This window comes from Camelus ferus, chromosome 27 (assembly GCF_009834535.1).
Source record: "Camelus ferus isolate YT-003-E chromosome 27, BCGSAC_Cfer_1.0, whole genome shotgun sequence".
Lineage (NCBI taxonomy): Eukaryota > Metazoa > Chordata > Mammalia > Artiodactyla > Camelidae > Camelus > Camelus ferus.
In genome coordinates, this window is record NC_045722.1 from 3,740,186 (window position 1) to 3,753,719 (window position 13,534).

Consider the following 13,534-nt stretch of genomic DNA (forward strand, 5'->3'; position numbering starts at 1 on the left):
ACCCTAATGCTCTCAGCGTCCCAGCCAAGCCAGCTCAGCTACATGCTAGCAACTAAGCACTTCAGGGACTTAAAGGAAAACACACAGGAGCAAACTTAGAATATTTTTAGTGCTCCGAAAATACAAAATTCTAAAACAAGATAGTAGATTCAAGAATATCATCAATCTACTCCCAACTTGATGAGAAAAAGCAGGGGAGGGGGAATCGCAATAGCCAAGCTAATCTTTTCAAAGCTTAACGCGGTCAGCACCAACCCAAGCACTTGGCACCGCGAGCTTTCCTTTCTTCGGTAGTGGGGGGACATGTACGCCCTGGCGCCTGGCGGGTCACATCATCTTCCAGCCCAAAGAGCCAGTAACGTGCAAAGGGCTATACGTGAGGGTCTGAGCGACACTGGCCCTGGTGTAGCTGCCATGCCTGCAGGTGGGAGCGGCTGCTCTTCACGCTGGGGTCTGCACCCCAAGAGCCACAAGCCCCTTCCTCTCTCTCCCCAAATCCATTTTCACATTTACAAGGAACAAAGAAAAGAGCCTGGCGTTTCCCACTCTCCTGGCCTGCATCGCCATCTGCATCAGCACTCTCCCTTTACGGGTCAAACAAAAAACAACTTGACCTCCAACGGGGAAATCAGGAGAGAGAGAGAGAACAGAACTACAGAAAAAAGGTACGAAAATCAAAGTAAATGAGGATTAAACAGCAAACTGAAATCCAAATTAGTTGTGAAAGTGAATGAAGTAAACTTGAAGAAAAGTGTTAACATTATGAACTGTGCATCGTATAGACTGAAGCGGAGATTAAACAAACTCCAAAAGCATGCATATCGCTCACTTACCACCATGTTTTAAGGGTTTGATGCAATTGAGGGGGAAAAAAAAGAAGTCATAGTAACCGACAGGTATCAACATACTCCCAAACCCTCAGGCCACAAGACAGCCACTTAAACGATGACTGTTCTCTCCACTGGGTATTGCTCACAGCCACTGGCTCGGTGAGAGGAAGAGGGCTGGGGGAGAGTGGGGACAAGATGCTCTGGAATCTGTCTATGAGTGAAGTTCCTGGTGGAGCTGCTGCACACCCTGATCCACCTGAATGTTTGTCTTCCCAACCGAAGGCACTAGCGCCCTCACTCCACTGAGCTGCCTCAGACTCTGGAAGGGCGCTCTGCGATGCCTTTAAGTAACAGGATACCTGATACAATACCACCTCCAAAGAGATGGCTTTGAAGTCAAAATGAGTTGTCTGGTCAAAGCTCCTCCTTCTCTGCCTTATCCTACTTAGGGTGGGGTTTTATGGTTTCTAAACCCACTTAAATTTTGCCTGATCTCAGCAGAGAAGCAGTAAACCCAAAAGAGATTAGCAGTTACTTCCTATTACCTTCCTTGTTTGGTCCTACTGTATTTTCTTCATAAGGTAACTTGTTACTGACGCAGAATGACCCCTGGTTAAGAAACAACAAATGTGTGTTTTGCTTGTCATTTTAAAAAGTCACATTTCTTTCCCAACATTCCTAGCCTGTTGTAAAGCTTCATCTACTACCGATGTGTTGACCAGCTAATCGGTTTTGGGCTATTGAGAATAGCTCTTAATTCTAAAGCGTCTAAATCAGGCTGGAAACATCAGAGCTACTAAGAATGGTTCCCACAAAACCTCAGATCCTTCTCCACCAGCAACTTGAAGAGTCCCCTTACTTGCTCTCAGAAGTTACTCCCCTAGCACGAAGGCAGAAAGCTCTTTGATGCCACTGCTTCTTTTCTTAAATCAGCGCCTGTTGTTTTCATTCAGGGTCACTAAAATGTACAGAACTGAAGGCCCCAGCAACTCAGCAGGTTTACGCCCCATCTCCCCGGGGGCTCAGTCAGCAGGGAACCAACACTGACGGTGTGCTCCAAGCATTACGTCCGGCAGTGAGATGGACGGGAAGGCTAGAGGGATCTGAATCTTGGTCTTTTTAGAGAATTACCTATCTAACATTTTCAGTGTATGCAGTCAGGAGGTGAGTAAAGTGAAAAAACAAAAAAAAAGTGAAGCCCTTACTTGGCTCCTGTTACTGAAAACACTGAAGGTAAAAGGTGTTATGCAGATGACCTGCCTACAAGACAACTCCCCGGGGCACGATCCTCAGAGACCGGAACAGAGGCCTAAACGGTCTGGATGTGAATTTCACTGACAAGATGTCCTGAGTATAGGCCGGGAGACAAAAAAGTCAAGGGCCTTTTTTTTAAATCCTGGAAGCAGCTAGCCCTTAACCCTAAGTACCATCTGTGTGAGAAAGCTACAGCAGTACGTGCTTTGCCAGTAGAACACGCTCAGGCTGAATCACACTGTTTCCGTTCGTACGTTCTGATACCTTTGCACTGTCCCCGTAGGGCTTTGTTGGAGTAAGGGGCTGAGTTACCAGAAACTCACAGGGTGCCTGAACATGAACACGGTGGGTTTTATGTGCAACTTTTTCATTAAAAAAAGTTCAAGGATTCAGAAATAAATCACTGGTGTATCTTGATAACAGAATACTCATTTGGCAGAGAAAAAGCATGTCAGACCCATAAAACCACTAGTTTTCACAGTGGTATAAAGAAATCAACACAGAGCCATAAATGGTTATCTGACAGATAAAAATCATCACCTCTAAAGCTCCAAACTTGCATCAGATACAATGTGCTGCTTCGTCCATTCCAAAAAGGAGAGTACACGTTACACCTGTGTGTAAATCTGGGGACGGGCACGTGGGAGGAAAGCCTGTGAGGTGAGTCTGCTCCTAGGGGGCCTGCGCAGGCGCTGAAGGGAAACTGGCTAAAGGAAAAAAAAGACGCTGCATAAGGAAAACTCACAGAAGAACAATCAACTTTTTAAAAAGTTACTTCCAGGAGAGGAGAAGCAAAAAGGGCAGGTTGGAGCGGGGCACAGGAGTCCAGAAGAGTCTGAGAGAAGGAGGTGGAGAGACAAAGGAGCAAACTATGGGATGGACTGCTCGAGCAGGAGCAGGGATGTGGTGAAGAGTGGCTCCTGGACCATGCTGGCTGTCAGGAGGGGCGGAGAGAAGGCAGACACTGCAGTGACTCCAGCATCCCCGGTCGGTCACCTCGATTCAACAACAACAGCAAAGTGGAAGCTGCCTGCAGTACAGTATTCTTCTAAGACACTAAAGCATGGAGGCTCTACTTCGCACTTACCCTGCAGTCATCTCTTTTACGTAGGATTCATTCACTGTCTATGATAATTTAGCTCAAAAGAGGTATTTTTCCTCCAGGAAGCTGTTCAGATTTGCTGGCCACAGATGTCTCCTGTAACAAACTGGTCTCCATTTGTGTTCAACAGCCTTGGGATTCTTGAAAAAAAAAGACAGCTGCTTCCCGGGGCAGATGCCTGCGCTTGCCAGACAGAACCAATACTAACCAGACCTAACTTGATGGCATTCCACATACACTGGGATAGCAGCCTGGTCAATGAAGAAGCTTCTACAAAGACCGAAACCTCCAACAGGGACAGGCTAAGCCAGTGGGTCACTCTGCCAAGAGAGGGACAGGCAGCCTTGTCTTAAAATAAATCAGGTTTTGAAGCGCATCCGACCTTTTCCTGACTTTTTGCATCTCAACCTTTCCAAAGGGAAAGCTAAGAAAGGTGGTATTTAGCAAAGCAAAAGCATTCAGAGGGGATGGAAAAGCTCTTTTCAGAAGTGAGGCATAATTGCTCCTAAAAAACATACACAGGAAACACTGACAGGCAACTCTTCTCCTTTACTCTCAGATCTAAACATAGGTCCTCTGCCTTGGGAACCAATTTGTAGCAGGAAAGAGAAATTTAGAGAAAAAAATGTTATGCATATAGTGGAAATCTTAAGAAAGCAGTTTCGCTCCATAGGATAGCAGTTCTGTGGACCGAGGAGGAGGAAAGTAAGAATCCCAGGATGCGCTCACGTTTCAGGGAATGAGCCCACTTATCTACAAAGGCCCACCTGCTTCCAGCTGACGTCCATCCCATTCCTGTCTAGTTCATTGCTGACCTGCACATTTGGATGGAAATCCACCAGGTCTCCCCAAATACATCGTTCGTTTCAACAAAAAACCTTTTCACCAGCCTCACTACAGCACTCCCTCTACCTAGTACAGACAAAAGATTTAGGAGCGGCTGAAGGAAAGGAAAAGAAGGGGAAGTGACTGCTGCTCTCAAACACGTCCTTCCGGAGAATCTGAAGCCACCGTCACGGCTTCCGGGCTGCACCCTTTCTGCGGGAGCACCAGACCTCCCTTAGCGTTCTCCACGGACACACACAGCTGGCGCTGCCATCCTGCTGGCCAGCCACAGGCACACAGGCAGCTCACTGGGGCAGGGCCCGGCACCACAGTGCACAACACAGGCCCAGGACGGTCAGACTGGAGCTGGCATCCTCCCATCTCCCAAGATTGGCCTCCACGGAGCTTAGGTGCACACCCTTCTAGACCAGTCAGTGACAGGCAAGTGGCCGTAATGGTCAGCTGACCAATTAACTTGTTTTTGCTGATGACGTCCTAAGGCGGGAGGTGGGGAGTGGGGCCCGGTTAGGGATCTGAAGGACTACTGACGCAGGGCTCCATTAGTAGCTTCCCCAGTTGCAATCACAGGGTTAGAAACGGGCCATCCGTAACAAAAACACAGAAAACTTCCAGGACCTCTTCTAACTCTTAAGCACGTCCAACAGCCTGAGACTCCTGTTCTTCCCAGCGCCTCACAGTTCACGGTGGTGCTGCTGCTGCTGTCAGCTGCTTCTCTGACCCTCGGCCAGCCTGGGGGTGCCGCCGTGGGGCATGGACTCCAGACGCTAGTGCTGGGCCATCTGTCTTAAACTGGGCGTGGTGGACCCATCAGGTGCTCTCCACCATTCTTGTCTGTGAGACAGGCAAAAAAGCCAGACGGCCGGGGCCTGCTTCACCAAGACCCTTCAAAACCTTTTGATCGGACCAACCAAGGGAACCAAAGGCTGACTTTTGTTCCAATGGCTTTTCCCAATAACACTCTGGGATGGGAAAGTTACCTACAGGGGCTACACCAGGCAACCATGTGACAACCAGTCAGATACCTTAAATCTGCCTGAAAGGCCAGGCGGCCTGCGATCTCGGGGTGGCTTCTAGGCTTGACTTGGATTCTCCTCAAGCTCAATCTGCCTGATGATCTGTATTGAAGGAGGACAGAGCTGAACAAAGAGACTTGACAGCTGCCCATTCCCCACAAGGGGCCTGAAGGGCAGATGGGACTGGGGTTTGGAGGACACCCACATGGAGGGACTGAGCTAGTAATTATAGCTCAAGGTGGCTAATCTTAGGGGGAGAGGGTGAGGAACCAGTGTAAGAGTATTCCTTCTCTCCTTCTGGGCCTGAATCCCAGCACCCTTACAGTCCCCTCTGGGCGCCTGGGAACCAGCCCAAGGAGCCGGCCCAGCAGAACAGCTGTTCTGTAGGGATGCTCTTACCGTCAGGAACTTCATCTGGTCTCTTTCTCTTCTCATACACGACAATGATCACCACGAGGATGATGATTTCAGCCAGAATTCCCAAGAAAGGCCAGAGTGGGGCCAGGTGGCTCCGTACCCTGAGGACGGTGACAAAGGAGGCAGAGCCAACGGAGTTGGTAGCATTACATTCATACTCGCCAGGGTCTTCTGTGATCTGCAGGTTCATGATGCTCAGCTCCGTGTAATTGTCCTTGTTGATGATGAAGAAGCGGCCAGAGCTGTTGACAATCTCCTGTGCAGGAGCAGAGAAAGCGAGAGAACACAAAGGTCAGAGCAGGCAAATCCGTGCCCGAGACGGGGTAACAGGGTGCTTGTCCATCCTCAGCAGGTTACTGGCTGGGACCAAGGAGCAATGTCTAACACCGTCTTTGTCCAAGGAACTTTAAGTACTTCATCACTCACTTCCCTTCAATCTCAAAAACAGCAAATCAACAAGCTTCTAATAAAGCCAGGGCAGAAGCCTCCCCTACTATTGATCCTCTGAACTCCGCAAACTTCTGTGAAGTGAAGGGAGGTCCTACCCTATGGACCCGGAAAGGAACGACTCAATCTAGAAAATGCTGCTCCAAACACCAGGGAAGAAACTGTAACAGGGAAGGATGGAGAAGGAGGGCGCAGGACCGCCTTGGTCAGGCACATATCTGGTAGCAGCAGGCCTATCGATGACTCCGGAGTCAGCACATCTACACGACGCGCGGTGAACTCTGGGAAGTCTCCCTGAACTTCTTCTAGAAGCAATGCTGAGAAGTCAGAGTGGGGAAAATTCATACCTTTCACTTCCTTTCAGAATGACAGGGTTAAAGGAAAGTTCATCCAGTCAGTTAGCAAATATTTCCTAATGTATGCCACATGTTTTCTGTCCTGCTGAGGGGGAGGTGAGACAGAAGGGGAGAAGTATGGCACAAAAATGAACAAGGAGACTGGCCTCGAGGGGAAAGCAGAGCTCCAGAGGGGTCATCAGAGGGATGTGGTAGAAAGCCCCAAGGTGTGAACGGAGCACTCTGGGCCATGGAGTGAGTGGCCACAGCTGGAAGGAGTCTGGGAAATCTCCATAGAAGAGCTAACTTTCAACTAGACTGTGGGGGAGGAGAGCTGACAAAGCAGGACAGGAAAGCTCCAGGCACACGTGGGAGGCAGAGGTGAGACGATGACCAGGGCCTGGGTGGAGCGGGGACAGGCTTGCAGCACTGATCTCAGGGGACACTAGCAGGGGAAAAAGTGACTCATGGGCCAGTCCACATGCAACGACTAAAGCGTAATTGGAAATAGTAGAGGGGAAAGGGAAGGACAGTCCCCAGAATGATGCCTGACTATGCCAGAAATCCTGTCCACATCTGCATGAGAGCATGGCTGAAATGCGAAACTCACGGCTTTCAAAATTAGAGTCATTCTGTGAAGCTTCAACTCTAGGACTTGGGAAGCTGCCAGTTTCTCTAACCCATGCTCTGCTTGCTCACTAATTTTATGTTTTTCACTTATGACCTGAGGTGACTGGTGTCATCTTTGGTCCACAAGGCTTCAATGGGTATTTTTAAAATACCATCATACGTAAGAGACTTCCACCTTTTCAATCAATGCATAATAAGATACTGGGTGGGATCTGTCCTACTGTCACAGAACTGATGAGGTATCAAAAGTACCCCATATTCCAAAAAAGAAAAAATGGCTCAAACAAAGATGGGGACAGAGTCCTTCCAAGGGCTTATGGAAAGGGAGCCCCATAAGGCTATCTCATCCCCAGTCATCACCTAAACTACATTACCCCAGTCAGGCTCTAAGGCAGAAGGCAGGATTGTAGATGACAGGAAGAGAGTTAACACTTGGCACTGTATCCTTCCACCTGGCAGCCAAGAGAATCACTCAAAGTTTGGGGGCGCCAAAAAGAAAACATCTCTTTCCACTGGGTGTCTGTTCAGGCAGGCGACTGGCTGGTGCGCCCTGTGCCCCTGTCTTGGGAAGGAGTTACCTGGAGTTGAGAGGCCACAGCAGCCTACACTCCCACCACCTGAAAGCCATGATGTTCAAGCTCCCTCCACTCCAGAGGGTCGCCTTCAGGCGAGCAGACTCCAGCGGTGAGAAGCTCAGGACAAGATCACCCACGGCTAGAGCTCAGCGGGCATCGGAGAGGTCCACTCGGCAGACCTCTCATACTGAGGGCTGGCACCCGGAAGAGCTCACACAGCTCCCAAGAGACTGAGCACCTGGATACCTGCTGCACAGAGGCCAGTCTCTTGAGGCCACAGAAGAAGCAACAACCAAGAATGGACTGCAAAAGCCAGAGAAGTGAATACTTGTCCCTTCTTCCCTCCCCACACAGGAGAGAGAAGCAGCCAGAGGACAGAGCAAGGACACTCCTCTGCTCTCTTTGCAGGCTGCAGGAGAGGGGGCAGAAGATAAACTGGAATGTTGGATTGGACTCAACTCTTTAACAACAGAGAGGTCCGAGGAAGCTGTAGGGCCTGTCCAGAAGAGGAAGTCAGAGAACTGCTGAAACCAGCGTCTAGGAAGACATGAAAGCATTTACCTCAGCACTCAACCAAGCTGAGGCTGTTCAGAAACTGGCTTTCAAAAGCATCAACCTAGAAATAGCTTTTCTTCGTCCTGTCCCTCTTTCGTTAAGTCTTCTGTCTACCGGGGGAAGAGCAGCTCGGTGGCAGAGCACATGGTCAGCACACACACGGCCCTGGGTTCAAGCCCCAGTCCCTCCACAAAAAACAGATAAATAAAAACCTACCTACCTCCCCCCACCAAAAAAAAAAAAAGTCTTCTGTCTTTCAAATGATATATAGCTTGAAAACAAGAGGAAGTAATAATGTTTTATTTTCAATGTCTTCCAGAATACAACAGATAATTAGAAGTCTGTGGGCATGAGAACAGGAGAACTGATAACACCCACTGAGGACTCCCAACCGGCCCTGGCAGAAGCTCCAGGGCCCCCCACCAGGACCAGTAGAGAGAAACGGGCAGTTCCTTGCTGGCACCTTAGAGGCCCGCTCTGAAAATGCCAGCCAGCAGCAGTTTCGCCTCTCCATTCCACCCTCATCCCCTCATGAAGGGTTCCTCAAACCTGGTCCTCACTGTTCGTGTGAGCGTCCTTCTCACCACTTGACATGTTATTACTGGGAGGCCACCGAGTGGGAATAATAACGTACTTGAAATAAAAAAAACCGGAACTGACCCTTTAGTGGGCTGGCCATCTGCCTTGGTTAGTAGGTAGGTGATGGACTAGATGCTCTCCAGGGTCCCTCCGATTCCAAAGGCTGCCCGTCAGGAGGACGCCTGAAGGGGGCGGTGCTGGGCTCACAGCACCGGGGAGGGCTGTGTGACCCCCCCCCACCCCCGGCAGACATCCATCGGGGGGGAAGCAGGAATCTAAGGCTCTGACTCCGCCAGTTTCATCAAGAATCATGCCACGGATTAGAAGAGCTGTTCCTTTGACCTCTTGTGAAGCAAACACTGTCGGATTCCCAACGTCTACGTTGCCCGTGGGCCCCGTCAGACTGTCCACTTCTAACGGGTGTTTCGTGTGCTCCAGGAATATACTAGTAACCGCCTCACTGCCTTGCCGTCCCCAAAACGAGAAAGGTGCATTAAGACCACTTCAAGACCAGCATTTTCTTTAGAACAAATGGACTGGAATAATAATTAAAGTTTAAGATTGGCACAGGCTCTCCTGGTGTCCTGTCTTGAAGGCAAGCAGCCCTACAGCTTTACTAAATCACATATAGGGCTCCGTGCTGCTCAGAGTCCGTCAGTGACTTCCAGGTTCATGAGGCAGCCGTCCATGACTCTGGAAAGGGTGACCCAAGCCACACCAGCCAACGTGGCATGCTGCGGAAACTGGTCTAGATGTCCAACCCCCCCACCCAGGAGAAACTCCAGCAGCCACGGGGACCAGGTCCGGAGAGCCAGCGCTGCCTCCTACTCACCACGAGCATACCGTTCTCCTTCTTGCGCCAGATCCACTCTGGGTGGGGGTAGCCAACCGACTTGCAGTACATCATGGCATCCTGCCCTTCGTTCTTGTTCTCGCTCCGTTTATGGCCAGTGATGTCAGGAGCAGCTGTGAGAAAGAGCATTGAATATAGTTACCATGGGAGCCTATGCTGAACAGAATACAAAGCCCCCACCTACTGGCTCAGAGCCCTGCTTCTAATATACTCTGGCTTTAGACTCACCCTCCCATTCAGCTTTGATAGCATGCATTTCAAGTCAGAACAGAGCAATGGAACCAACCCTATCCCCTACCTCCAGGCCACCAAAGCAGCCCAAGCAGACCCCAGGATTACAATGTGTGAAGTTCAACTAATAATACAGGGGGTCCTCCAACCGACTGTTAAGAGGGCACAGGCTCAACTGCCTTAAAGCAAGCCATCCTTTGAAGAAAATGCAAACAGCAGTTGTTATCATCTCTTCTACTAGTCATGATATTTTCTTAAAACACATGAACAATAATTCTGGACTGTGAAATATCATACATGCCCGTAAGGAAATGAGAGATCCCTGAGAGCAAACAAAACAGGACTAAAAATCAAGTCCTACTGCAAGGTATGGAGGAGCAGCAAGTGCGTGGAGAAGCTGTGTGATGAGCCCCATCGGCCAAGGCTCTCCCAGGAAAGGGGATCCAGCAAGCGGGTCCTCACAAGGGAAGAAAGGAATGAACGGGAAATTCAGCCAGTGTCCCAAGAGGTTTTATTAGCAGCTTAAGAATCTGACTTGTACATGTGAGATGCAGTCATCTCAATGAACTCAGTCCTGGGGGAGTTTCTAGACATGCTTAAGGCGACTGGTCTTCTCCACTTTCAAGAATCCTTCAGGAAGAAATAGACAGTGCCCATGGTTTAAATGTTAGTTAAGTTTAGAGGATTCAAGACGCCTGAGGTAAGGGCTAACTCTTGGAATCTGGCCTTCTTTGCTCTTAACTGGATTTCCCACCACGCCTCACCAGCTGCACTGATGGGAAAGCAGTGAAACTCGAAGTAGGCCGGACGTCACCTGGCTAAGTCGAGAAGGGGAAGTGACCCGGTAAGCCTGGTCCAGGCCCCACTGTTGCCGGTTCCTCAGTTATCCCGCTGCTTCAGTTCTGTACTTATCATCAAAGGGAGTAATCCTAGCCACTGCCTACATCCAGTGTGCTTGGACAGAGAGAAAAGTGAGAGGTCGAGACGTACGAGCCTATGTAACTGTTACATCGTGGGCTGACCGCATGCTTCCCCTACGACTGGCAGGCTTGGTGTGGCTTCAAAATACTCCAAAGTCCTGCTACTCTCAGACCGTGCATCCCAGACCACCTCCTAGGGCACCTGGATAGTAATGGAATGAGCCAAGATGCAAGCTGCCTTTATAGCCACTGCCTACCAGACTAAGGCCTGCTTAGTACTGCTCAGTGTGAGGTGTTTTCTGCGTAGCACGTTATAAAGGAAATGTCTTTTTGCTTTTCCAGGCATAATTCCTCACTCCAGAAAGGAGTGGGTCACGCTGGCTCAAGTTCCCATCACAGTCACTCAGACTCTTCTCAGGCCTACTGTTCAACCTGGTCACCCTTCCTCGGGGCTTTCTCCACTCAGTAAATCACGAAGGACCACGTTAAGCATGCCAAGGAGTAAGCTCCAGAGCCGCAGCCCAAAACAGCAGCCAGGGTTGGGGAGACACACAAGCAGAGGAGCTGCCATGTCTGCCCCTGGCTCGGTCCCCTTCACCTAACAGGCATTTGCTGAGCTCTCACCACCCACCGCGTACGTCCCAGGGTAGGGGTGGGGGCCCATTCTGGTGAGGGGAATTTCAGCAGTCGTGGAGATAAGGGAGCAGGCCACTCATCTGCAGGAAGAGCACTCCAAGCAGAGGGAAAGGCAAAGGCCTTGAGGCAGAAGCGTGCTTGTTATGCACAAGAACAGCATGGAGGAGTTTAGTTGAAACACAGTAAGCAAGGGGGAGATGGGAGAAGATGAAATCAGAGAATGTGCCCAGATTGGATAGGACTTTACAGGCCAATGAAATTACTTTGGCATTTACTCTTAAGTCAGCTGGGAAGCCACTGGTGAATACTAGGTGCAGGTATGAAATTATCTGTGTGCTTTGACCGGCTCCCTCTGGCTACTGTGTGGACAACAATTACAGAGAGACAACAGCGGAAGCAAGGCCAATTAGGAGGCTTTCAGAGCAACCCAGGCACAGGAGAGGGTAGTGTGGACAAGGGCAGGGGCAGTAGAAGTGAGGAGATTCTGGATGTATTTTAGAGGTTAAGTTAATGTATTTGTTAATGCACTGAATGTGGGATGTGAGAGAAAAAGGCAGTCAAAGATGATGCCAAAGTTTCTGGCCTGAGTAACTAAGAACAGAGTTGCCAGTTACGGAGATGAGGAAGACCACAGAAGAACTAGCACGTTTGCTTGCCTGCTTGCTTGTTTTCACTTTGTTTTGTTTGAGGGTGGAGCAATGCTGGTAGTAAAATCCAGTTCAAAGGTTAGGACATGTTAAGTTTAAGAGACTTATTTATTTAACATCCAAGTGAAACTGTCAAGTAGGCAGTAGAATATCAGGCCTGGAGCTCAGGGGAGTGGTCTAGGGTAGAGATGCAACTTTCAGAAATCAGCCTGTAGGTGATACGTTTTTGCACTTTCATTCTCCTTTGCCCCACAGAGAATACCCAGTCTGTTTACTCTGGTCCAGTTATCCGACTAATTCCAACAGTACTGTGAATTCACTAACATTAGTTTTTGCTTTAGAAGACTCATCCCTAAGAATACACATGAGAACCATGTAGAGGCTTAAGGCTGAGTTGGTTTATGGTTCCAGAGCCTCTAAAACGCTACTGCTCTTGGAGGCCACGACCTGGGGAGAGGGGTGGGGATGGCCTTCACCACTGCCTTGGTGCTCGGGCCGAGGAGAACACTTCTTTCCCCTTCCATTCATCTGCTCCAGATTCTAGAGGCTTCTACTTACAGTGCAAAGGTGCCTTAGAGGCTACTGTGTGCAGACACTGCACAGGAACCGAGGCCCCCCCGCCGACCCCCCGCCCCACTTTACTGGCTGTAGTGAAGCCTACAGGAAAGCCCTGTCCATCTTCTAAGTTAGATCTACTGCTGCTTTCTCCTCAGCCCAGCAAAGAACACGGAGTGAAGCTTAGGAGTAATATCCTTTCTACCTAATGTACTCAAAAGAATATTGCCCTGACTCTTCACCCCTGGGACGGTGGAAGTATGGCTAGTGTACTAGGCAGGGAGGTGATTAACCCAAGCCACACACCCAGCTCTTACAGGGAGTGATTACAATGATCACTTTAGCCTCTGGGTCATTGAGAAGTTTTCCCACTTCTATCTTTATGGCCACTGCTCAATCAGAAAGTCTGTTCCTGCCCCACCAGCTGAGCAGGACAGCCAACCCCCAGCACGAAAGGTATAGGCTCTCAGAGCACGTGTCAGTAGTGGCCAGGGAGGGCGCCCCTCAGGGGTCAGAGTCCACCTCTTAAATAGCCCACAAATTCTGGTTGTTATTCTCTCCAAAAGGTGGAGCCTAATTTCCCTCCCCTTGAGTATGGGCTGGACTTAGTGGCTTGATTCTAAAGAATAAAATATAGCACATATTTTACATATACATATAAATATGTATTTATAAAATGTATTTTACACATAGAAAATATATGTAAATTTATATACATAAAAATAGAGGTGTGGAACTTTGGAAACTAGCACACAAAATACAATGTGGCTTCCTCCTTACACACACATGTGCACTCTCTGTCTCTTGTCTCTCTCTGAGATCACACACTCTGAAGGAGGCTAGCTGCCACGCTGGGAAGGCACTCAGCCTATGGCTAGGCCCACATCATGAGGAATGAAGGCCTTCTACCACCAGCCACTGAGGCGGCCATCTAGGAAATACATCTTCCAGCCCTCATCAAGTTTTCAGATGACTGCAGACCCAGCCAACAGCTTGAGAGACCCTGAGCCAGAACCACTCCACTAATCTGCTAATTCCTGCCCCACAGAAACTATGCTGTAAAAAGTATCTGTTGTTTTAAGCCGGTAAGTTTTGGGGCAAATTATTAT

At 49.3% G+C, this 13,534-nt stretch overlaps 2 protein-coding genes across 2 annotated transcripts in view; one reads left to right on the plus strand and one right to left on the minus strand.

Annotated features, from left to right (window-relative positions):
- REC114 (REC114 meiotic recombination protein) overlaps positions 1 to 8,449 on the plus strand; it is a 69,204-nt gene extending 60,755 nt beyond the window's left edge. Inside the window, exon 6 of the mRNA XM_032469177.1 lies at positions 8,324 to 8,449. Coding sequence (XP_032325068.1) covers positions 8,324 to 8,341 — 18 coding nt within the window. The 3' untranslated portion in view covers positions 8,342 to 8,449. The remainder of the gene's footprint in view (positions 1 to 8,323) is intronic.
- NPTN (neuroplastin) overlaps positions 1 to 13,534 on the minus strand; it is a 33,837-nt gene that overhangs the window by 3,906 nt on the left and 16,397 nt on the right. Inside the window, 2 exon segments of the mRNA XM_014557033.2 lie at positions 5,445 to 5,718; positions 9,416 to 9,549. Of these exon segments, the coding sequence (XP_014412519.2) occupies positions 5,445 to 5,718; positions 9,416 to 9,549 (408 nt within the window).